The sequence below is a fragment of the Podarcis raffonei genome, chromosome 5 (assembly GCF_027172205.1).
Source record: "Podarcis raffonei isolate rPodRaf1 chromosome 5, rPodRaf1.pri, whole genome shotgun sequence".
NCBI classification, from domain to species: domain Eukaryota; kingdom Metazoa; phylum Chordata; class Lepidosauria; order Squamata; family Lacertidae; genus Podarcis; species Podarcis raffonei.
In genome coordinates, this window is record NC_070606.1 from 29,101,933 (window position 1) to 29,125,506 (window position 23,574).

A 23,574-nucleotide genomic window follows, 5' to 3' on the forward strand; every position below is an offset into this window, starting at 1 on the left:
TGGGTAGCGGAGTTTTGGTAGAGAACCTGCCTGCACACTGCAGGTTGCTTTGCCAGTAGGCATATCCTGTGTACAATCCCCCTTGCCAGTCTCCCCCACTGGTTCCTACTATACTTGCTCCTTTTCCCATACATTGCATCAGGGGCCTGTGTGGGGCTAGTGTGATGAATGTCACAACCTTCCAGTTTCTCTCCATATTTATTCACCTGGAACAGAAGTATCTAGGCATGGGTAGGCAAACTAAGACCTGGGCGCCGGATCTGGCCCAATTGCCTTCTAAATCCGGCCCACGGACAGTCCAGGAATCAGCGTGTTTTTACATGAGTAGAATGTGTCTTTTTCTTTAAAATGCATCTCTGGGTTATTTGTGGGGCCTGCCTGGTGTTTTTACATAAGTAGAAGGTGTCCTTTTATTTAAAATGCATCTCTGGGTTATTTGTGGGGCACAGGAATTTGTTCACCCCCCAAAAAAAATATAGTCTGGCCCCCGCACAAGGTCTGAAGGACAGTGGACCGGCCCCCTGCTGAAAAAGTTTGCTGACTCCTGATCTAGAGCGTACACGAAAACAGCTATATGTTAGGTTGCCTTATACTACTATCCTTATGCACACTTACTAGTAAAATGGTTACAATGAAATACAGTGGTACCTCGGATTAAGAACTTAATTCGTTCTGGAGGTCTGTTCTTAACCTGAAACTTTTTTTAACCTTAAGCATCACTTTAGCTAATGGGGCCTCCCGCTACTGCCGCGCCGCTGCTGCACGATTTCTGTTCTCATCCTGAAGCAAAGTTCTTAACCCGAGGTAATATTTCTGGGTTAGCAGAGTCTGTAACCTGAAGCATATGTAACCCGAGGTACCACTGTATTGTTTCACTTCAAATTGTGCATGAGAGAGGGGGATGACAACAACTGCAGTCTAGTGATTGGCCCCCTGTTCCCTACCCAGCAGCTGCTTCCTATGGCTTCTAGTGTCTTTTGCATGGGAGTTCATTTGCTCTTAGATGAGTCACCTCATTTTCCAAATTGAAAATTAAACAGCATGTTCCCCAGAGCAGCAAATGCATGTGTACATCCATATGGAGTGATAATATTTCTAATTTTGCATCTATACATGGAAATCGACATAAAATTTTAGTGTTCTTATGTGATGTATGCGAGTTCCTAGAACTAAGTCTTACTATTATTATTTTTACTTTAGGATTTCTTCAGATTAGATGTTAAAGCTATATGCCAGGTCCTCTTTTGTGTGTGCACTTTACAGGTGAACTCCACGGGACCCGCTTCGAATGAACACGCTTCAGGAAGAGGCTGACAAGAGAAACGCATAATTCCGCGCAGGCGCTGTCCCATTAGCACCCTTTTGTCCCAGAAACCCTTGCGCACTCAGGCCACTCCCCCCTCGCTCCTGCCTACTTTGATCCTTGCGGCTGAATCGGGGAGAAAAGGGGCGGGGCGGGGCTGAGAGTGGCGGCGTCCTAGCCCCGCCCCCCAAACACCTCGCCATTGTCCTGTCAGCAACCGCCGCTAGAGGTCGCTTAGGTGCCGCTTCCCTCTTCCCTCCCTCCCCCACACTTCGGCCACCTCACCACCTTCGGACGGCGGCGGCGGCGGCGACCGCTTAGCGCAGGAGCGCTCGAGGCCCTGCGGCGCTCGCTCGCTCTCTCTGAACGGGGATGCTTCGGAGAGGCCCGGCGGAGCCATGGACTTGGACGAGGCCTTCGGCTTGGTGGGGGAGTTCGGCCCCAGGCAGAAGCGACTCACCGCCTTCCTGGTGCTGCTGCAGGTGGGGGCGACGCGCGGGGCCCGCCCGGCTCCTCCTCCCCCCTCCCCGCCGGACCAGATGGCGGTTGCCCCCATAATTCCCTCCGCCTCAGCCCCTTTTGTCACGGGGTGTGTGGCGCGTGGCGCGCGTTGCCAAGGCGACAGCCAGGGCGCTATGTGGACCTGGGCGCGGGGCAGGCAGGCAGGAAGCGGCTGCGCTGCCTCGTGGAGGTTGTTGGCGCCTCCCGAGGGAGGATGCTGAGTTGGGGGGGGCGCTTTGAGGGGAGCGACGTCGCTTGTTCCTGCAACGCAGCTGGCTGGTGAGAAGGATGCTGCTTCCTTTGGAAGCACCTGACCAGCGAGACTCGCTCTCCGGGGCGCTGGGTGTGTGGAGAGGGGAGAAACCTCCCCCTGTGGAATATTTCATAGAATTGTAGAGGGGACCATGAGGGTCATCTAGTCCAACTTCCTGCCCAACGTGGGGTTCCGACCCACAACCCTGTGGTTCAGATTCTCATGCTCTGCACGTGCTGCGGAGAGGCTTGTCAGCCTGCGAATGTAGCCCATTTGGAGAAGGAAAACAGTGGTCCTAAACCTCCGCAGCCATGTGGGATATCTTGGGGAGAAGAAAAGGCTGATGACCTATCCCCCCCCCACTACTAATTGACCAACTCACTACCCACCCCCCAAAAAGTGCTGTTTAAGATTTTGAAGTCACTGTTTTTATCTTGTGTTTTTATTTGTGAACTTCCCTGAAATCTGTGTATGAAGGGTGGTATACAGATTTAAAAATAAAATCTTTTTTGAAGACGGCATTTCTAATTTATCATTCCCAAGTTGTAATGGTGTTCAAAATAATATTAATAACATGATTATTACCCTGGCACAAATGTTATGTTCTGGTTCTGATTAGTGGGTGTATGCTGGGCTACTCTAGATACAGTAAGCCCACAATTTACATTCATTTAACTTGTGTGCATTCAGCTTCAGGCAGGTGGCAAAATTTTTTAAAAGGGGCAGAGGGGGGCGAGGTTCCAGGAAAATGACTTTGGCAATCCGACCCACCATTGAACCCAATGGGTTTTAACTACGTTATTTAGGAAAGAGTGTCAGTTGTGGGCTTGCTGTATGATTGGTTTGAGTTCCACTGTTGTTAAAGGCCACAAAAAATAATATGTGGAAAAGGAGATGTGATCTTTTAATGGAAATTAAGATGTAACTACAATAATGCTGTCATGACTTGGGGATACTGAATTATCATTTCCATAATTGGGGCCTTTACAGTGGTACCTCGGGTTAAGTACTTAATTCGTTCCAGAGGTCCATTCTTAACCTGAAGCACCACTTTAGCTAATGGGGCCTCCTGCTGCTGCCGTGCTGCGATTTCTGTTCTCATCCTGAAGCAAAGTTCTTAAGCTGAAGCACGATTTCTGGGTTAGCGGAGTCTGTAACCTGAAGCGTATGTAACCTGAAGCGTATGTAACCCGAGGTACCACTGTATTTGAAAGATTATTTAAAAACTTGGAAAGTTTCTTATGTACTAAACACTGATTAAAGAGCTGTTGAATATGATAATGGAAAATTCACATCATTGAATATAATAAAAACTATATTACTAAGACTCCCAAATCCCACCCCGTTCTTAAGAATAGATAGAACAGGAGATTTTACCATACCCTACTGGTTTTAAATTGCCAGGCATTTCAAACTGATTGATCTTAGGCGTAAGCTAAGTCCAGTGGGACAAACTCCACGTGCATGGGGCTGTAGATTCACTCAGTGGCAAATAATTAGTCTTCTCTTTTTGTTGTTGGAATGCTTTTGTATGAACATTTGGAAGATGCTAATTGTTTTGATGGCCAGTGTGTTTGTGAAGTAGAAGATTATTGCATACTGTCTGTGTGTTCAGCTACACAATAGAACCCATTGCAGGATTCTTGTCAGTGACAGAAAGTCCAGCAAGCATCAGATCTTGCCTTTACAGAAACAATGGTCTCAAGTACAGTGCTTTACTTGGTTCCATAAAAAAGAAATAGCAACCAATCATATGTATGGCAGACAGTAAAAAGGCCTAGATGCAGTAGGTGTAGGAGCTAAATTCAATTTTTCCTGTCTGTACAACTCTATACTGGGTTCTGTTTCTTGGTCACACCAGAGCATGACTGAGTATTGGGACCTGGCATGTGTATTTATTTATCTGACTGATCGCTCTAAATAAACTCTCCTTGTTTTGCTTTTAAGGTGTTTGTGGCCTTTCAATCTATGCTTATTGTGCTAGTGGGAGCAGTGCCAGAATATCATCTCGACCTGGAGGAGAGTCAAACTAGTACTAGTAGGGAGGCTCTTGCAAAACACGTCAGGTTTACCAGCAACTTCACATCCATAGCAACAGAGGCAAGTATATTTTGCTGCTGTTTCTTAGCATTCTTTTCTATTTTTTAGGTTTCTTATTTTGCCCATATGGCTTCAATATAGGATGCTGCCTCTTAAAACCTTGGAGGAAAAGAACAGGTTAGGCTTGTGTGTATGTTGCAATTCTTTTTTAAATGAGAACATGGAATTCACTGCTAAAGAAAAAGTCACTTGAACTAGTACTCTTATCTTTAGTGTTTCATAGTTCTAATATTTCTCCTTATGCCGTTCAACGTGTAAGTACTACTCCCCTGAGTAAAAATAATTTGTTAATTCTAATTCTTCAAGGCTTAGAATTTACTACAGCATGATCTGAATCCTTTTATAATGAAAGTGTCATAGTGTAACTTACACCACATATTTACATTTATTTATTTTAAAAGTCTCACAAACCTAATTATTCTGTTTAATGCACAGTCAAATACTGCTGTGGGCATTTTGAGCGTCTTTTGCTGTTGGATCTCTTCTCTTTTGTCATCTGTATTTTTTAGGATCCAAAGAATTTTGCATCTTCTTTCATGTGTCCCAGGGTACTTTGAGTTTATAGTACTTAAACAGCAGTGCTCCTGCTCCTGCCACTGGCAACCTGGCTTATGGAACAGATGAGTTTCAGAAGTAGTTTGTAATATGTCTGGCCACAGTTATCCATGTCTAGGTGACTTCTCAGTTTGACTACTGCAATGCACTTTACATGGGGCTGTCGTGGAAGACTGCAGCTAATGAAGAACACTATGGCTAGACTCCCAGCTGGGACCAGGTGCAGAGATCACATTTCAGCTGTACTAAAACAACACTGCTGCTCAGTTTCTGAGCTCAATTCAAAGTCCTAGTCTTATTCATGAAAACCTCAGCATATTGGAACCTGAATACCTATTTCATTACTTCCTCCCACATCGGCTGAGATTGTCATCTGAGGCTTTTCTCCAGTGCTGCCATTATGGGCAGCAGGTAGTGGTCAGGATGAGAGAATCTTTCAGTGTGGTCTCATCACCTTTGGAATGCTCTCTCCAGGTACCCAGGCACCCTCAAAAGTATTATTTCAGCATCAGGCAAAAAACACACATTTATGTTGAGAGCCACTATAGTTTAAACATAGAGCAGTTTTAACCTTACTGCCAATTTAAAAAGCAGTAAAGTTAAGGCAGTAAAATGGAGGCAATTTTCGTTCATATGTATTGTTCTGTTTTCTTTTTAAGAAGGCTCCGTTCAGTGGAAGGGAAGGTTGCTTCTAGCTGGATGTCTCTGGGAAGAGCATTCTCTAAAGTGGATATCACTGTAGAAAAATCTCTGTTCCACGTTGCTTTTAAATTGTGCCTCCACAAAGGAAGATCCACAGAGGAAGGCACCAGCTCTCAGAGAATGTGGCCCCACACACAGTGCTCTTGATGGCACCTGTTATTTTGTTTTTGTTTGTTTTAAGGTTCAAGAGATACAGGATGGTGATACCTACATTGCATTACCATATTTTTCGGCCCATAGGGCGCACCTAGTTTTTTTTGGGGGGGAAATAAAGAAAAAAAATTATTTTCCCCCCAGGCGCGGGGCTGGGGCAGGGGAAGCCAGAGCTTTCCCCGACCACAGCCCCCAGAACAGGCAGCTTTCCACAAGCCGTGGGAGAGCTGCGCGAAGCCTGAAGCCTGAGGGGCACTGAGCTCAGTGCGCCCCCAGGCTTCGGGGTGCAGGCAGCTCTCCGCAAGCCGTGGGAGGGCTGCGCGAAGTTGCGACTTCACGCAGCCCTCCCATGGCTTGCAGAGAGCTGCGCGAAGCCCGGATCCTGGGGGACGCTAAGCTCAGCGCGCCCCCAGGCTTTGGGGTGCAGGCAGCTCTCCACAAGCCGTGGGAGAGCTGCGCGAAGCTCGGAGCCTAGGGGGCGCTGAGCTCAGCGCGCCCCCAGGCTTCAGGATGCAGGCAGCTCTCCACAACGCACCTACCCCTCTCGCTCTCCAGGCTTCAGCGAAAGCCTGCATTCGCCCCATAGGACGCACACACATTTCCCCTCCAAAAATGAAGGGGAAATGTGTGTGCGTCCTATAGGGCCAAAAATATGGTAATCACAGTTGACTTCAAATATCATCTAGAACATTTAAGAATAGGTTCGTGCTCCACAGGTACATGTTTCCTACTAAAGAGGGAAACTTTTTTTAAAAAAAGCAAAAATGATTTTATATCCTTGCTTGTTTCATTTTTGCTGAATAAAAATTAGACTTTTTGAACCACTCCTGCTGCCCAATAAAAGAAGGTTAGTAGTAATCACTTGATTTTACAAAAGAACAAGAAGGGGGGGAGAGAGCCTTTTGCTAGAATCATCATGTTGGTAACATAGAAAGTTAAACAAAAGTTGGAACATGCATACTGCTTCTCCCTTAGGAACAATCTGGTCTGTTTGCCCAGCAGGAAATTAGTAGATTGGTTAATAAGCGGAGTCTGTATTCAGTCTGGAAGTCTGCAAGCTGTTTCTACAACATGCAATTCTTTTAGCTCTGGTTCTATTACCAGCATTACCATTGTGCTTCACCACTGATAATTATCACTGTTTTTAGGGTAAATGCAATAAGGATTATTACAAAAACCCCTGGGAGCCGCTGCCAGGCAGTGTAGTAGGCAATTCAGAGCTACTTGGACTAAAAGTCTGACTTGGTATAAGGCAGCCTCCTATGTCTGTGCTCTTTTTGTGTCTCAGGGTGTGGTCTGAAGGCACATAAGTCTACCACCTTGCTGAAGCTAAGCAGGTCTAGGTCTGGTCAGTGCCTGGATGGGTGACCACCTCGGGACCACATGTTCGCTGCCTTGAGTTCCGTGGCAGAAGAGAGGCAGGAAATAAATGTAAGGAAATAACATTAATAAAGCAGTGATGAAAAGCTATGGCTATAGAGGTTGCATTTTTATCACCTCAGAATTGTATGTGAGAAAGTGATACTGTCAGATAGTTTCTCTGGCCCTGGCTTAGTGCTCTCTAGTGCACCTTTAGATTATTTTTAGACTTATTATTTCTCTTGCTACTTGTTAGCAGTGCTTCCCTGCCTCTATGTGCATCTCTTTCAAACATTGTTCGAGGCAGCATTTACATATTTGAAAGGGCTTATATAAAGCATGGGATTGGGTGTGTGCAAAGCATTTGCTCATCCAGAGTTCCATGTGCCTAGCCTGATTTCAATGTTTAAGAATCATTTAAATTATTTTCTAGCCCTTATCCATGTGTCACTTGCATGCTACTGATTTGTGTCCATCAGGGAAGATGTACACATATGTACTAGCTGTTTCTATAAAGGGTGGTGCTCAGGTTATGAACCCTTTAAACATGGAACTAGGCTGCTTGAAACCCTTATGGGAACCAGCATTTTGTTTAAATTTGGGCCCATCATTGAAAGAGATGTCACACAATTAGTATCTTCCAAGTAGCCTCATGTTGGTGTTCTTAGTATTTAAATTGATTTGTAAGCACATGCAAACATGGATACATTTTCTGCTTTCCTTTTTACTACAGTACACTCAAGTGTTTGTGCTCTCTAGCCTTAAACAGTAGCCAGCGTAGTGCCTTCCAGATGTTGTTGGACTCTAGTTTCCCTCAGCCCCAGCCAGCATGACCAATGGCCAGTGATGATGGGAGTTGCAGTCTAACAACATCTATATGGAACCACACTAGCTACATTACATTGCATTCTGGAGAATTGAAATGGTGGGAGCAAGAAGTTGCTCAGTGATTTATAACATAATAAAATTCCTGCTTTTGCAGATGTATGCATGGAAGTGCTTGTGATTATTTTGAGCGGTGTACCTCTGTGTTCTGGTTAAAATCACCCCTGGAATAATCATATAATAATCTGCACATAAATCCTGATAGTTAAACATCCATTCTTCATAAACTAGATGTTCTTGGTCATGTCAAAACTTCTGTTAGATCTTAGCCAGATGGCTTAGTTGGTAGAGCATGAGACTCTTAATTTCAGGGTCCTGAGTTCAAGCCCCACGTTGGGCAAAAGTTTCCTGCATTGCAGGGGTTGGACTGGATGACCCTCGTGGTCCCTTCCAGTTCTGTGATTCTGGAACTTGCCAAAGGCTTGAAGGTATGATGGGCTCACAAAGTATATTAAAATTATATTGGTGTATGTTTTTCTCATTTCAAAACTATTATAAAAATAGGCATGATAAAGCTTGATAAATGTAATATTATGTCAGTCTTTGAAAACTGGCTCTTGTATCGCTTTGGTAAATGTTTTAATGTTTTAATGTTTGGGTGTGGGTGTGTCACACTTAAGATTTGTATTTGAATTTTGTGCATTTATAAACTGAGTGAGAGCCAAACATGTAGGTAAGAACTACAGATGTAATAAGAAAAAAATGTGAGGTACAGAAACCAAACTTTTAAGAAATGTCAATGTAGATTAATAAAATGCTGGACCTGTTCTTAGCATCACTCTTAATTTCAATATTTTATCCAACTGCATTTTCATTTCTTATAACGGTGGTTCCTGTAGCTCATCTCACCTTCCTGCTTGGATTAACACCCAATTGTATGGTGTTGTTTGTTTTTGTACTTGTACTGATCACTAACCTACATATCAAGGACTTCATCAGAAGCTCTAAATCTGTAGCTTCCTAGAATTACATTGAAATATGAGGGCCAGCTGTTTAAACAAGGAGCCGTTATGAATTCAGCTCGATATTTTGCTAGTTACCATAGTAACCAATGTCAGATTGCAGTTCTTTCCTACGCAAAACTCCAAAATGTATTCCAGACCAGAGAGCTCCTCTATGTCCCTAATGGTCTGCGATGGATATGCTTCTGTGCTCTCTTCTTGAGATGACTTCTGAACTTGGGGGTTGTAGAAGGCATTTTACTGTTCCCATTGTGCAATTCTACCATAGTCCTTTTTCATTCACAGCCAGGCAGTTTTGCATGCCATGTGGGTATTAAGTAGCCTCCTGTAGAAAACCAGCATATAATAGGAAATGCATTGTAAACCAATGCTTGGGAAGTATAGTGCACCAACAATTTACCTTTAAACTTCAAATCTTATGTGGGAAGGTAGAATAAATTTATGTTCCATGTGCCAGAATATGGGTCTTGTCTGTTTTCTGTAAAGTGGGAGAAAATTTTAAAGTGCAGTTTAGGTTGGCATGAGGGATCCCTGCCTCTTTCATTTGGTAGATGTTACTTTAGCCTGACTGGGAGTTTAATGAATCGGGAGCAGCAGTTTCAGGAGTATGTAAGCAAGTATGTATGTATGCAAGCAAGCAAGCAAGCAAGCTAGCAAGAAGAGAAAGGATTCAGCAGTCACTTCCCAACCAATCTCCTGGCTACATTGGAAATGGCAGCAACTTGTTTCTGACTAACAGGCCTGTTGCCATTACACTAGTTTCTGACTAGTGGACCTGTTGAGATTAGATAACTTATCACTGGTTTGTTACTATGTTTTAACTGAAAAGAGTCCTTTTTTGTTTTTAACAGTGGTATTTAATCAGACATGAAGCATATAAGGTGAGCCTGGCAGCATCCTTGTACTTTGCTGGGTTGCTTATTGGAAATATATTGTTTGGTCAACTGTCAGATAAACTGGGCAGGAAGCCTGTGTATCTAACAGGTAAGATGATATGGAAAACTGTGTATCTGGCACAGTCTTTTGGTTGTTTCAAATTTGCGAGTTAATATCAACTAGGGGTTTTTTTTAGATTTAAGTGATTCATACTGATGGTGTGTGAGTGCCTTATTTGTGTGTGTATACATTTATACACACACATTATATTTCAGGATTGTTTCAGAATCAGTAAACAAAATTATGAAATTACAAAATAAAATTACGCTGTAATACCAGATGCACTTAACTAGGGAGAAATCCCCATTGGATGCTATGGGGCTTAACCTCTAAGCCAGCAGTCGCCAGCCTTTTTGGGTCTGGAGCACACTTTCCAGAAGCTGCCAAGGGCACCACTCACAAAATGACTGCCAGCTCCAAAAGAATAGAAATAAAAATGAGATGGAAACATAAAACATCAGCTGAGCAGCTCAAGAAAGCCCTGCTGCTGCTCCAGCTCATGTGAGATGGAGGGGAAGTGGGACTTACTCAGCTGATGTGCGGGGATGTTTCCCCATGCATCAGCTGAGCAGCCTCAAGCCTCAGTAGCTGCTGCTTTCCAGTACATCAGCTGTTAACCAGGAGGTTGAAGAGCCTCAGCAAAGTTCTGCTGTGCCTCCAGCTTGTGAGGAGACCCTCCCAACAACAACTATGGAACAGTCCTTGCTGTAGAGCATTCAGAAGAAGCAAATAAAAATAAAGGGTTGCCGTATCCTGCCTCCCAATATTCAGCTGAGGCCCCTCTCCTGCAGCTGCCTGATCCATGGGACCAACAGGCAGCAAAACAAGTGACAGGTGATTTCCACACTTCCTCTACTTCAGCCCAGATTTGAAAGCCTCTGAAGTAGCTGCCTGTTGAATGCTTCACATAGCTGTGAGGCAGCAAAACAGACAAATAGAAAAATAGAGCAGCAAGTGTGTGGATCTAAGGCCTAGAAAATAAGAAACAGGCAAAGTGCATTAAAGGGAAAGAGGAGCTCTGTAGGACACATGGATTCCTGCTGCCTGGTATCCAAACAACTCACTCATCAATCACAACTCTGATTTCACAGGAAGGAGCAGCCAGGCTTCATAATTTTCTTTCAGGGGGAATGAGGGCTAGAAACTTCTCCTTTTTTTAATGAATGCTCAGTCAGGTGCCAGGTTGGCAGCCCTCTGCTCCAAGTAAACATGCACAGAATTGCAGTGTTGTCTTGTAGAAGGAGCATTCATAGATTTCCATTTGGACAACTTTGACATTTTAGATATTGCTAACACATTTGCAAGTAACTGATACATTTGTGTCCATACTAAAATAACTTAGTAGGGAGACTTTGGGGTTAAGTGGTAGCTACATCCTCTTATAAATATAGCATATTTGATTATTTCTAAACAATAAATCTTAATTTGGGGTGCTGTCAACTTATGTGTGTATGCATAATTTGTCTCTTGATGTTTTAAGATACTAGAAGTACAGTATGATCTATTTCAGTGGAGCTAAGTTTTCACCTAAGGTGGGGGGGGACTTATTAATTCTCCTTTCACCTTATTTTTTCTTCATTGAAAGCTGCAATCCTATACATACTCAATGGGACTTACTTCTTAGTAGACATATGTAAGATTGCACCACAAAACTAATATTTTTTTTTACCCATTATATGTTTTGTGCAGGTCTTTTCTTAGATGTCATTTTTGGGTATGTTTCAGCATTTGCTCCAAACTATGACATTTTTGCAATGTCGCGCTTTTTCGTTGGAATTACAAATGGTGGTATGTCTCTAGTGTCTTTTGTTTTGACACAAGAATATGTAGGAAAATCCTTTTGGGCACTGACAGGTAAGAGATGAGAATTTGATTCAGTCTGCTAAAAAAAAATGCAGTTCCTAAAATTCTGGAAATAATGGCTATGACTAGCTTAGATTTATTAATTTCAGTGCATCTATTTAGGTGGATACAACACTGAATTTGTTCAGTCAACTAATTGTTTTTTATGACAGACCTTTTTTCTTTACAATACAATAGATATTTTGCTTCTTTGCTTTCAGTACTCCTAATTCTATTGCTCAAAACTTAAGCACTGGCAGAAGCACATTCCCACTCTCCCTCCCCCAACATAAATTTCTGCTGTGGGTTTCTTTTTCTTTTTTCTCCCTCCACCCAGTCTTCCTTCTTCAAGTAATGATTCTCAGTGTTTGAATGAGACTTTCCTGCCCCTTAAACCACACATGACGTTAAATTTGTGACTTGGGGGAGACTGAGCAACTCTTAATTCCTCACACCCCCATTTTGGTTGTCAGCAGGAAACTTAGAGCAGTCAGGGAAGCCTTTATGACCTTTTCATTTTCATTATTGAATGTTGTCCTGCCTGTGACAGTTAGGCATTGCATAGAATCATTTTAAAATGTTATCCTCAGGCAGGATCATAATCCAGACACTCTTGTTTAGCACCACTGAACTAACTGTATGTCAGAAGGCTAGTTTATCACCGGGGACAAATGATAACTTGTCCTTTGCAAAGAATGGGCTTTCATAGATCCAACACAGCAGCTAGACTTCAGTGCTTTTCTCTGTGTATTTCTCTTTCCAGTGGAATTTGCCCAAACCCTCCAGCCCCTATAGGCTTTCTGTCCTTGTCCCATTATCATCATGTGGAGGGAACAGCATTCACTTGCCCCGTGCCTGCTGTTACATCCTCATTTCCACCAATCATCAACTTCAGCAGGAGTCTGAAGACGGGAGCCTGCTCTACATGTTTAGGCCTCCCCATGTCATTATAAACCCTTCAGGATCAGAATTCTGAATGGTGCAGCAAGCCTACATGTGTAGAGAACGCTTCCCACTTCAGACCTCCCTGCCATTGATCATTGCCTTTCACAACTGTGCTGATGATGTGTCATGACAGCAGCATCTGAGACTGTAAGCTACAGGTTTTGAACTGCAGTTGTGAACTGATCTTATTGGTAACTAGTGCAATTGATAATACATAAAATAGATTGCCAAGCTTTTTGTTAATCCACAATTCCCTTGACGGACAGATCCTTTAGAAAATTCTGAAAGTCCAAGTAGCATATAGATTAAGGTTGCAGTCTTTGTAATGTGGCGACTCGCTGCACAATCTTAAGCATGTTTACTTGGAACAAGGTTCCATTGTCTTTAGAGGTGTTTAATGTAAGGGTGCCTAAGATTGCAGTCTTCGAGTAAAGTGTATTGAAATTGGTAGGATTCTCCCTTCCCCCTCCCAAATAAATAAATAGTTCAGTTTGAAATGTTAATACTTTTGAAAATTGCATTTGGCCCATTACCTACATAATTAATGTAGTTCCCATTTCTATTCTGGGTTATATTTCAGATTACGCTGAGATACATCAGTTACAACATTTTCTTGCCAGTGTGGTATAGTGGTTAGGAGCAATGGACTCGTAATCTGGTAAATGGGGTTCACTTCCCTGCTCCTCCACATGCAGCTGCTGGGTGACGTTGGGCTAGTCACACTTCTCTGAAGTCTCTCAGCCTCACTCACCTCACAGAGTGTTTGCTGTAGGGGAGGAAGGGAAAGGAGAATGTTAGCTGCTTTGAGACTCCTTAGGGTAGTGATAAAGCGGGATATCAAATCCAAACTCTTCTCTTCATCTTTTTTTCAGTTCACGTCTGCTGTTTGTTTTTCATTTTTCTCACTTTAGATCCTTGGATTTCAAAAAAGTATTCTTAAACAATTGGGATCTAATTTCTTAAAGTAAGTTTGCTGTGGCTTGCTAGCTTGCCTAAGATTCAAGAAGGTTAGAGTATGTAGTTAAGATAGTTTTATTGTACTTGATTCAAATACTAAATTTTATTTCCTAAATGTTTGAGTTGGTTTTCAATTGGCAAAGTCCACAAAGGTGTTTCAGGTCTTTTAGCTTATAGGCTCAAACATGCATAAAGTAATTAAACAGTGTTGGACTTCTCATGAGTAAGGGTTTATGAATTATGGTCTTATTATACAGACATGTAGAAAAAATCTGCTCCTTTTCCCTTATGGGGCATCCAAGAGCCCGCACAGAGACCTTAAGTGGGTTCCCTATTGGTAGGAGAAAATAACAGAGGCCAACCAGAGAATATTGAGAAGCAAAGCAGCTAGTAAGCCTGCAACAGGGTGCTCACTCACCACATGCAGGAGGGAGGAGGGACCCAGAACAATGGTGCGCAAGCCCTTATATAGACTTTTGAAATTGCCCACCCTGTAGCTCAAGACCACCCCAAAAAACTTCGTACATACATCACAGAAGGAGGCAGTCTATAACAGAAATCCTGTCTGCCAGGATACCTAACAATGGCCAGCGATTGCTTACTTGGGCAGCCAGACCATTCTTTTGTGATGGTAAATACTTTTATTCCTGAATTAATAGGCTCGCCCTATTAATACACAAAGATGCCCTAAAGACAGGTAAGCAGAAGACAATAGAGAGGCTTTCCCATTTCCTTCCTCCTTGCAGAGAAACATTTGAGGTCAATTTGGGAGAGTCAAAATGGTTTCAGGATTGCTCTCCTGTACTATTTCAGACATGTGGTTTATATACTTATGTATATAAGAATGTATATTAGAATCCACTTTCTTTGTTCTTGACTCAAATTCGCTGTTATCATTCACAATAATCCTTTTATCTGACTCCACTATTCTTTCCAACTGCCAGCCTGAAATTTAACTGCCACTTTGTTGTATGTCAGTTATGTGTACCCATATAATCTGTTGTGATGAATTTCATTGATTCAACTGTATACTTACTTTTGGGTCACCCTGTATGTATACTTTCTATGTGGAGAGACTTATAGCCATAGTTAATGAAACCTCTTGCTTTTTTTCTATTTTCAGGCTCATTAACAAATTTGACATTTGCGGTTGGCATAGCAATTTATGCATTATTGGGTTATTACATAAGAGAGTGGCGTTTCCTTGCCTTCGTATCCAATTCTCCAGGACTTTTCTTTCTCCTTCTCTCTTTGTAAGTAATGTTTTGAGTATGTTATATAACTTGCAAACCAGAAATAAAGTACTATTACTGGAGAGCAGACTAGTAAAGGTAGAATTTTGAAATGACTTGTGTTCTAAGTAAAATAAGTTAGAGGAACTTGGGGGATTTCTGTTTTGCTGTTGATAATCAAATGCTTATGGAACAATATAATCAGAAGAAAAATCCAGTTGGTTGTGATTCTCACAAACACCCCTTTGTATGCATGGAAGTCAAGGTTGGCAGTGTTTGCACATGCAGTATAGCTTTATTAGAATTGGATGATTGAACAGTTTTTGTACTTTTACAGATTCATGAAAATAATTTATATATATGACCATAATGGGTGGATATATAAATAATGTTGTGGCTTTGCTAATTTGGGAGCCAGAGAACTGGAAGTAATCTTGTTTGTTGTCATTCTGCACCAGGATGGTTAAAATATTTTGATAAATTTGGCTAATCTCACAGTGGTTTGCAGATTCATAAATTTAAAAGACTGCAGATCACTAGCATACACTATTTTTACCTCCTTTCTGATAGATTTTGTCAAGCTTTGAAAGGCTAGTAATATATGATGATCTAATGAAAAGACAGTTGTGTTAATATACAGATTTTAAAAACCCCAAAATAATTATCCATGGCATCTCGGTTTGAATGTTTCTCTTTACAGCATGCTTCCAGAATCACCAAGATGGTTATACTCCCAAGGGAAGACAACAGAAGCAGAGAATGTGCTGCAATACATAGCCCTTGGTAATGGGAAAGAAAGACTGTCTGTGAAACTGAAGCAATGCACAGGAGCAGTAAAAAAGGATGATTCAGCTTCTGGTGTCCGAAGCCTCATTAAGCATCCAGTCCTTCGGTGGCGCACTGTCATCTTGATGTATATTTGGTAATTAATAAAAAGAGCTTCTCAGGGTACATGAATTAGTTGCACATACAAAATAGCAAACTTTGGGCTGTCTGAAAAAATGTTATTCTGTTGATGCCTCATTGGAACAACTTCAAAATTACCTGATGTTTCCAAACGTAGATAAATATTTGGAAAGAGCCATGAGTTTTTCTGAGTCGTGAGGCATTATTTTTTTGATTCTGCCTCTTCTGCCCCCAGAGCAGAGTTGAAGTTTTTGTTTCTTTTTCTAAGTTTCATACCTTCTGTGGTATAATGCTTAAAGAGATAATCATTATAAGAAGTATAATAACAGAACTATTATGAATTCCATTTAGAAGTGTGTATGAATATGTGTCTAGGGGGATTTAAGAGCACAAGGTCCATTTTTTTAAAAAAAGCAAATTTATTTTTTAAGGGTATCGCTCCACAAAGAAGGTTACAACTGAAATAACTACTATACAGTATTCATTATTTCTTGATGGACTGTTTCATATGAGTTGGCTTTGTTTTATTACTGTAGGTTTGGGGTCTCCCTAAAGTCTTTTGTACTAAAGATTATACTGGATGTTGATACAGTCAGAACCAGGTGCAAAATAATCACTTGCGGTGGACATGCAGAGAAATTTTCTTTCTCTAGTTCTTTTTAGGGATTGAGAAAGAGAAGAAGTTGAGCTGCCTCTATTCTAATTTGATTTTGATCTTTCTGTATCTAGTTGAAATGAAGGCTGGTGTGATTGAGGTTTTGATGGTTTCAACAGAATCCTAATCCAGTTGTCTAAATTTGTTGTTTATGGCACAATTACCTTATTGGTGTATTTGAAATGCACTTGAACAGGAATTGCACCACAAATGGTAAAATAACATAAAATAACGTAATCGGACAACTAGCAAAATCTCAGGTGGAGTTCTGTTTTGGTCCTTGCTGTTATAACTTGTACATGTAGCATTGTTGTATGCTTCCTTCTGTTGTGTACATATTCTTTATATAGTACAAAGATAAATGTTACTGTTGCATACATCACTGACCTTTGAGGATCTGCATTAGCTGATCAACCTTTAATTGATACATTTAGGTATGTGTGCAGCCTTGTCTATTACGGCTTAACGCTGAATGCTGGAGAATGGGGAGGAAACCTATATCTAAATGTGGCTCTTTCTGGCCTGGTAGAAGTTCCAGCATTTCCACTCTGCATGTTCTTCATTGAAAAATCATGGTAAGATTTATTTATTTATTTCCGCCCTTTGGCATCTTTGGCTTTCCTTTACTTGTATAGTTGACCCTTAACAGAAAATATAATATCATTTCAAATAATCAAATTGTAAAATACATTTTTGCAGAGATTTCAGCCTGAGCTTCTGCTACATTTTCTCTTTAGGTCAGGAAGACGTAAAAGTACAACTGCTTTCCTGATATTTTCAGGCCTTGCCTGTATATTCACCATGTTCCTACCAGAAAATAGAGGTGGTGAGTATATGTCCTTTTCTAAGTAAACATTACACACACAGAATTCATCTCATCAAAAGGCATGAAAGCAAGTGCATGCAGTGTTTTAATGCCAAAGAATAACTTTTGTAAAAGAGAACTTCTGACACAAGCTAGAAGCTGCCACTTGAACTTAAATACAAATGTTCTTGAAACAATTTCCTTGTTTTCAGTGGAATCTTCTCCAAATGTGGCCAAATCAGAACTTTGCCTTTGTGTGTCATTTTACTTAATGGGGGAAGGTGGAGCTCATAATGGTAACACATTTCTTTCAAACTCTGTTTTAGGATTTTTATTCAGTCCCAACATCTTAGCTTTATATGGGAAATTGACTGTAAGTGCTGCTTTCAACATCGTATATATTTACACTTCAGAACTCTACCCAACAGTAGTGAGGTAAACAATTTTCTTTTTGTATTTTTTAATAAAATGTTGGTTTCAAATCCCATACGATTCTCATATACCAAGAGCAATAATGCGCAAAGAAATGAAACCTCATCGGCAAGTGCATTCAGCTTACAAGCTACAGGTGTGCCAGCATTAGCATTGCTGTTTCTGAGTTACATATTTAGAAGGTTGAATGTTTTAAATCATGGAGATTTCTCCACATTTCAAGTCTTTCTGGGACAAAATGATTCATATATACAGTGGTACCTCGGTTACATATGCTTCAGGTTACAGACTCTGCTAACCCAGAAATAGTGCTTCAGGTTAAGAACAGAAATCATGCTCCGGCGGCACAGCGGCAGCAGGAGGCCCCATTAGCTAAAGTGGTGCTTCAGGTTAAGAACAGTTTCAGGTTAAGTACAGACCTCCGGAACAAATTAAGTACTTAACCCGAGGTACCACTCTACTGCTTTTTAAGGAAGAGGATCCCTTATGTGATCAGCTAATCGCATTTGAAACAATGTTGCATGCTTGAATACATTTCTCTGCTTAAACATTTGTATTGTTACCGGCCACCCCAGTCCCTGCCAAGGCATGCCTGGGATTCCTTTAGAGAATTGAAGATGTGGTGGAGGTTGTCAGAGCTTTAAGAAGTATGATTTATTCATGTATTTACACCTGAGTTTGGATGGAGGGAGTCCAGATCTTATAGCATTGTCATCTCAAGAGGGACTTGTTCCCCACAACAGTGCAGCACTGGAATCCAAGACATCTCTCCCAGCCTCTCTTCAGCCAGCTTGCCCAAGGTGGATCTCTTCCTCTTTCCAGTACACTTTAGCAATCTCTGTCTGCCCAGGACCAAGGATTCCTCTTAGATGGGCCATCAACACCTTTTCTCATGTTAATGGATTTGTTCTTCGCTAGCAGGGCTGGTTTGCATAAACCAGGGGTCGGCAACCTAAGGCCCATGGGCCACAAGTGGCCCACGGGGGTTGTTTAACTGGCCCACGAACCGCCCCTGAACCAAGCCACCTGCCCGGTGACTCCCCATGCGGGCGCCAGAAATCGCAGGCATGAGAGATCTGGCCCACAGAGGGCTCTGCTGGAGTGAACCAGCCCAGGCAAGGTAAACCTTGCCAACCCCTGGCATAAGCCAACCCAGGGAATCCTTGTCTGGCACAGCTTGTTATTTTCATTCATACCCCAAATAATCAAAATCCTACCACTTAGGAATTTCCAGGGTTTAGGGGGGTCCCACCCCAAATCTATAACATTATCATTTAGTAAAAATATGCTTTACAAACTATGGAGAAATTTAAAAATGGTGTTTTATCACCACCTAGTGGTAAGATGCCATTTTCTAAAATTCACCTTGCCTTCTTCCAGGTTACACAGTATGATAATTAGGAAGTCAATTGTATAGAAACTAATATAACAAGATATCTAGTATTGTATTACATTGTAATTTTTTTGTATGGGGGTAAAGATTACATGATTATTTCAGCACAACAATCTTGTTATGCATAAACTGTTTAACAAAATTAAAAGGTTTCAGTGTTGATCCTCTCTTCGCAGGCAAATATTTTGCAGATACTTAACACAAATTCTTTTTTTAAAACAGAAATGCTGGCTTAGGTGTATGTTCAATGACTTGTAGATTTGGTGGTATTTTGGCTCCATTTGTCCCTTCTCTGGTAAGTAATACGACCTTACTTCCCTCCATTATATTGCATTATACAAACACAAACACGCGCACGCACGCACACACACACACACACAATATTTAGCACTAAATGAAGCAGGGATACATATGCTATAGTTAACCATGGCCATAGCTGATGTGATCATACTCTTGCAGTTTCCTAGTAAATGGTGTGTTGCTTTCTATGGACTGAAAATATTTTAACACATTCCATTTTCTTCAGCAGAAGTAGAATATAACTGTCTTCAACAACAGTTCTTTAACACGTCAAAAAGGTACACAGTTGTATCCAACTAAGTTATACACACTGTAGATCAATTGAAATTAAGAAACCATGTTAACCACAGCTGTAAATTTTAGTAGGTCTACTCTGAGTAGGATTAGCATTGGATACAACCCATTGATAACAGGTCTTAAAGTGAGCTGTCATTGAATTATTATTATTATTATTATTATTATTATTATTATTATTATTATATAACCTATGGGGATCTGTATATATGCAAATATATTTTTTCAAATGTCTGTCTTGGGAATATGCATATGAACTGAGTGGGTAATAGATTTGTTGGTGTTTGTTCTTCAGTAACTTGTGTAAGTGTGTGTGTATCAATTATGAATTTATTACTAATTTCTTCTAGAAATCCCTTGGCCCATCTGTACCATTTGTGGTCTTTGGAATCAGTGGATTGTCAGCTGGTTTCCTTACTCTTCTACTACCAGAAACTGTGAATAAACCCATTGCAGAGACCATTGATGATTTGCAGACACCTACCTACCAAATACTTAAAAACAAAAAGGCAGAGTAAAAATGATTTTTTTAAAAATTTCTGAAGTAACCTCTGTCCCTATTAGAATCTAGGCAGTCTCTAATTTATTTGAAATCTGAGAGTATTTTCCCCCTCTTTCTCCTTATTTCTCAAATGTACATACTTAATATCTTTTTTCAATGTCTAATGAGAAAGAATTCTCCAAATGTTGGATGTAATCTGTTTTTTATTTGTATATAGGAAATGATGTTCTTAGCAGAGTTTCTGTGTTATCTCATTCACTCGTCTCCTTGCTTGCTTTTACTTAGTCATGCTGTTACTGATAGGCTATTTAATGTGTGGTATCAGGAAGAGCTCCTGGTTTCATATTTCTCATTCCATCATTATGGAAGCCATCTGGAATATTTTCCTATAGCAACAGACATATGGCAAATAAAACTATGGAAATGGTTGTCTTAGTTTTGTCTGTTTTAGTGGTTGTCATAGATAAGTTTCAGCAAAATTGCCATGGCCACTTTAAAAAGAAATTCTGATCCCATAATAGCAGTGGCATTTGGGAATTATGGTTATTTAATGTAAACTCTTTAAATCTATAGAACATTTCAAAGTATTCAGTCAAGGTTTTCAAATGAGAGAAAAGTTTGTCATTTCAGAGGAAATGAACATTTTTGTGAAGATATTTTAAAAAATTTTGGTTGATGTAAAATATACAGTTGCTAATTCTTAAAGAACATGCATTACACAAATAAATTATTTCTATTTGACATATGTAGCTATTAGCTGTGGCAAAATTTGTCTGGTAACCTCTTCAGTACAGTCGTACCTTGGAAGTCGAACGGAATCCATTCCAGAAATCTGTTCAACTTCCAAAACTTTTGGAAACCAAAGTGCGGCTTCTGATTGGCAGTAGGAAGCTTCTGCAGCCAATTGGAAGCTGCACTAGACATTTGAATTCCAAAGAACAGTCCCAAACTGGAGCACTCACTTTCGGGTTTGTGGCATTCGGGAGCCGAAATGTTTGACCTGCAAGGCGTTTGGGATCCAAGGTACAACTGTATTTAAATGCTCATGTAACTGAAACACTTGAAATAGTTAGATTCAATTGAAATTAGGTTGGAGCATTTAGCATATTATTTTTTGCAAAGGCATTTGTAAAAAACAATTAAAAATCACTTTAGGTAGCCCTATAGAAGCAGAGTTATTTATAATTTATCACACTGCTCCAATTGTTCTAGGACAACATACCCAACGGGAAACATGCTTTGCTCTTTCCATCATTATGGATACTGTCTTCTCTTTTAATCCCTGTATAGCGCTTAGAAAATGTTAGGTATTATATGTGATTAATAATAATAGTGACTAATAATAATAGTAGAAAACAGTAGAAAACAATGACAACACATTCTAATAATTTATTTTCCATCTGCTTAACAGGTAAATCAGTTAGAAGAAAGCAATTAGTGTGCAATAACCATATCTTGGTTGAAAATGACAACAGTACTTCCACTGTTGAGGTGTGGTGCCATCAAGATTCAACTCTAAAAGTATTTTGGGAATGCCAGTACGCTCAATAATGTGAACTTAAATTGTGAATGGCAGGAAGGGGTTATACAAACTCACGAGGAACAATGAAGGAGTGAAATATCTATCTTAAACTGCCACACTCTATAAACGTTCTAGGACATTCAGAATTACCTGGTGATTTATGTCTTTGGTAACAAAAGGACCAGTCCTATATTGATTAGATGACTTAACTGTGTAAGTGTTAAATTATACAGAGGATTTTTACAGTAATCCTAAACATGAAAGCAAGAGGAAGGTATTTAATTGGTGCATCTGGCTTATTTAAATAGGCTCAGGATATCCTTAGCACAGTCTTCTTAAAGCACCTTCAGAATGGAGGGTTTCAGGTCAGCCTGGAATATTTAGGCGTTGTTACTTTTTACACTCTTCATGATGCCAACATTTTTGTATTTATGTTTTAAGATGAATGTTCCACAATATTTATAAAGACCAAAGATGCCTTTTGTTGCTGTTTCAAACTGTTGCTGCAATATGACTTGTCTGTAGTAAGAATTAAATTTATTGCAGTACAAACCTGCTGTTAGAAACAGTTAAGTGATCAATTAGGAAATGCAGGTTTTGTGTGACGTTCCATGTATCATGGCAGAAAGTGTTATATATGATTATGGAGTGGATACAAATGTGCCCATCCATCTGCAGAAAAATTCTTCCACTCAGAAGGGCTGTTATATAGCCCACATCAGTGGCGTAAAGTATAAAAGTGAAAGTAAATCCAAAACTGTTCATCTTTTTGCACAAGAGCCTTTTGCATAAACTGAATCATGAGAAACACCATAGACCAGGCATAGACAAACTCAGCCCTCCAGATGTTTTGGAACTACAACTCCCATCATTCCTAGCTTACAGGACCAGTGGTCAGGGATGATGGGAGTTGTAGTCCCAAAACATCTGGAGGGCCGAGTTTGCCTATGCCTGCCATAGACCCTCCCTACTACACTATAGCATTGCAATGACCTGCAAGCCCTTTGCAATATTGCGTTGCCACTTCTTTTCCTTACGGTTCTTTGAATCCAATCCTAACAAGAGTTTTCACAATATGACATCATACCAAAGGGATTTCTTTTCATTTTGCCCTTGATATATGGGGAAATTGAAGGTTAAAATGGTGTTTTGATAGCCTGCTGGAAACAAGGCCCACAGTTTATAGCATTCAAGCAGACTGCTGTCAGCTGTCAAATCATTTTGGTGTCTGGCAAAGACTCAGCTGACAACGATCTACATTTACAGTTTATGATTTCAGTGTCCAACTATTAAAATAAAGTAAGCATAGCAAAATAATAATAATAAAACACCCTTACGATACCTGGCTTACAATTCTTTAAATATCTGTTATTTATTTAAACACCCTGCTTCAGCACTTGGTTATTAAACTTGATGAACTATTGGGTTTGTGGGGCTTTTTTTATATATACTTCTACATATTTCATTTTTTTAAAGTTCCAAAACATAACAGCTAGAACTTTTTGTCCATGTCATTGGTTAATTCATTAATTTATGTTGATGTTCATGTCCAAACAACAGAAAAAAGATGGAAGACCCATTTTTATGTGGGGTTTTGCTTATAATTATGGAAAGCTTTATAAATCTATATTTTTGTAAGAGAAAATATAGCTCCTGTGGAAGCAGAAGTGAGTTGCTAAGATAATTTTCCACCAACTTACTGACACATAATGAAATAGTTCTCATGTCAGATAAATAATAATGTATCTTTAATGAGGCTGTTTTATTCCAATGATGTTTCAAATGGCTAATAAAAACACCTTTTAAATGCTGTGGTTTCTATTCTTTACTGTTAAAACAATTCTCTTACATTTATATTAAAATTTTGTAAATCTGACTGAAGACAGGCTAACATTCTGCCTATGTCTTTCTGTGCACAGGAAGGAGCAGAATCATATAAATCCTTTGGCAAAGGGAAGGGCAAGTATACTGTATACAGGATACCACGTAAAGCATTACTGGCAGAAACAGAAGTAGCCTCTGGACAATAGAGAAGAATCAGTAGGCTGACTTACCCTGAAAAATGAAGTATGTAGCTCAC

At 40.4% G+C, this 23,574-nt stretch overlaps 1 protein-coding gene across 4 annotated transcripts; it reads left to right on the forward strand.

Moving 5' to 3' along the window:
* Positions 1-1,486: 1,486 nt before the first annotated feature.
* On the forward strand, positions 1,487-23,305 carry LOC128413890 (solute carrier family 22 member 15-like). 4 transcript variants are annotated; one of them, XM_053388396.1, is made up of 12 exons: positions 1,487-1,785; positions 4,005-4,157; positions 9,625-9,757; positions 11,399-11,563; positions 14,577-14,706; positions 15,386-15,607; positions 16,681-16,821; positions 16,984-17,072; positions 17,378-17,486; positions 19,099-19,171; positions 19,821-19,984; positions 21,384-23,305. In XM_053388396.1, exons 1-12 carry the CDS (start codon positions 1,702-1,704, stop codon positions 21,385-21,387), a joined length of 1,467 nt encoding a protein of 488 aa, XP_053244371.1. In that variant the 5' UTR covers positions 1,487-1,701; the 3' UTR covers positions 21,388-23,305. The 4 variants fall into 4 exon arrangements, with proteins under 4 accessions (XP_053244371.1, XP_053244370.1, XP_053244373.1 ...); XM_053388395.1 differs by having other exon boundaries at positions 1,488-1,785; positions 19,821-19,979; XM_053388398.1 differs by lacking the exons at positions 1,487-1,785; positions 4,005-4,157 and adding exons at positions 4,678-4,978; positions 6,856-6,998 and having other exon boundaries at positions 19,821-19,979.
* The last annotated feature ends 269 nt before the right edge of the window (positions 23,306-23,574 follow it).

Excerpts from the sequence above, each read along its gene's own strand:
- LOC128413890 (XM_053388395.1), top strand. The coding sequence starts at position 1,702 with ATGGACTTGGACGAGGCCTTCGGCTTGGTGGGGGAGTTCGGCCCCAGG. Across the intron at positions 1,786-4,004 it reads CCTTCCTGGTGCTGCTGCAG|GTGTTTGTGGCCTTTCAATC; the intron begins GTGGGGGCGACG and ends TTTGCTTTTAAG. Across the intron at positions 17,073-17,377 it reads CCTACCAGAAAATAGAGGTG|GATTTTTATTCAGTCCCAAC; the intron begins GTGAGTATATGT and ends ACTCTGTTTTAG.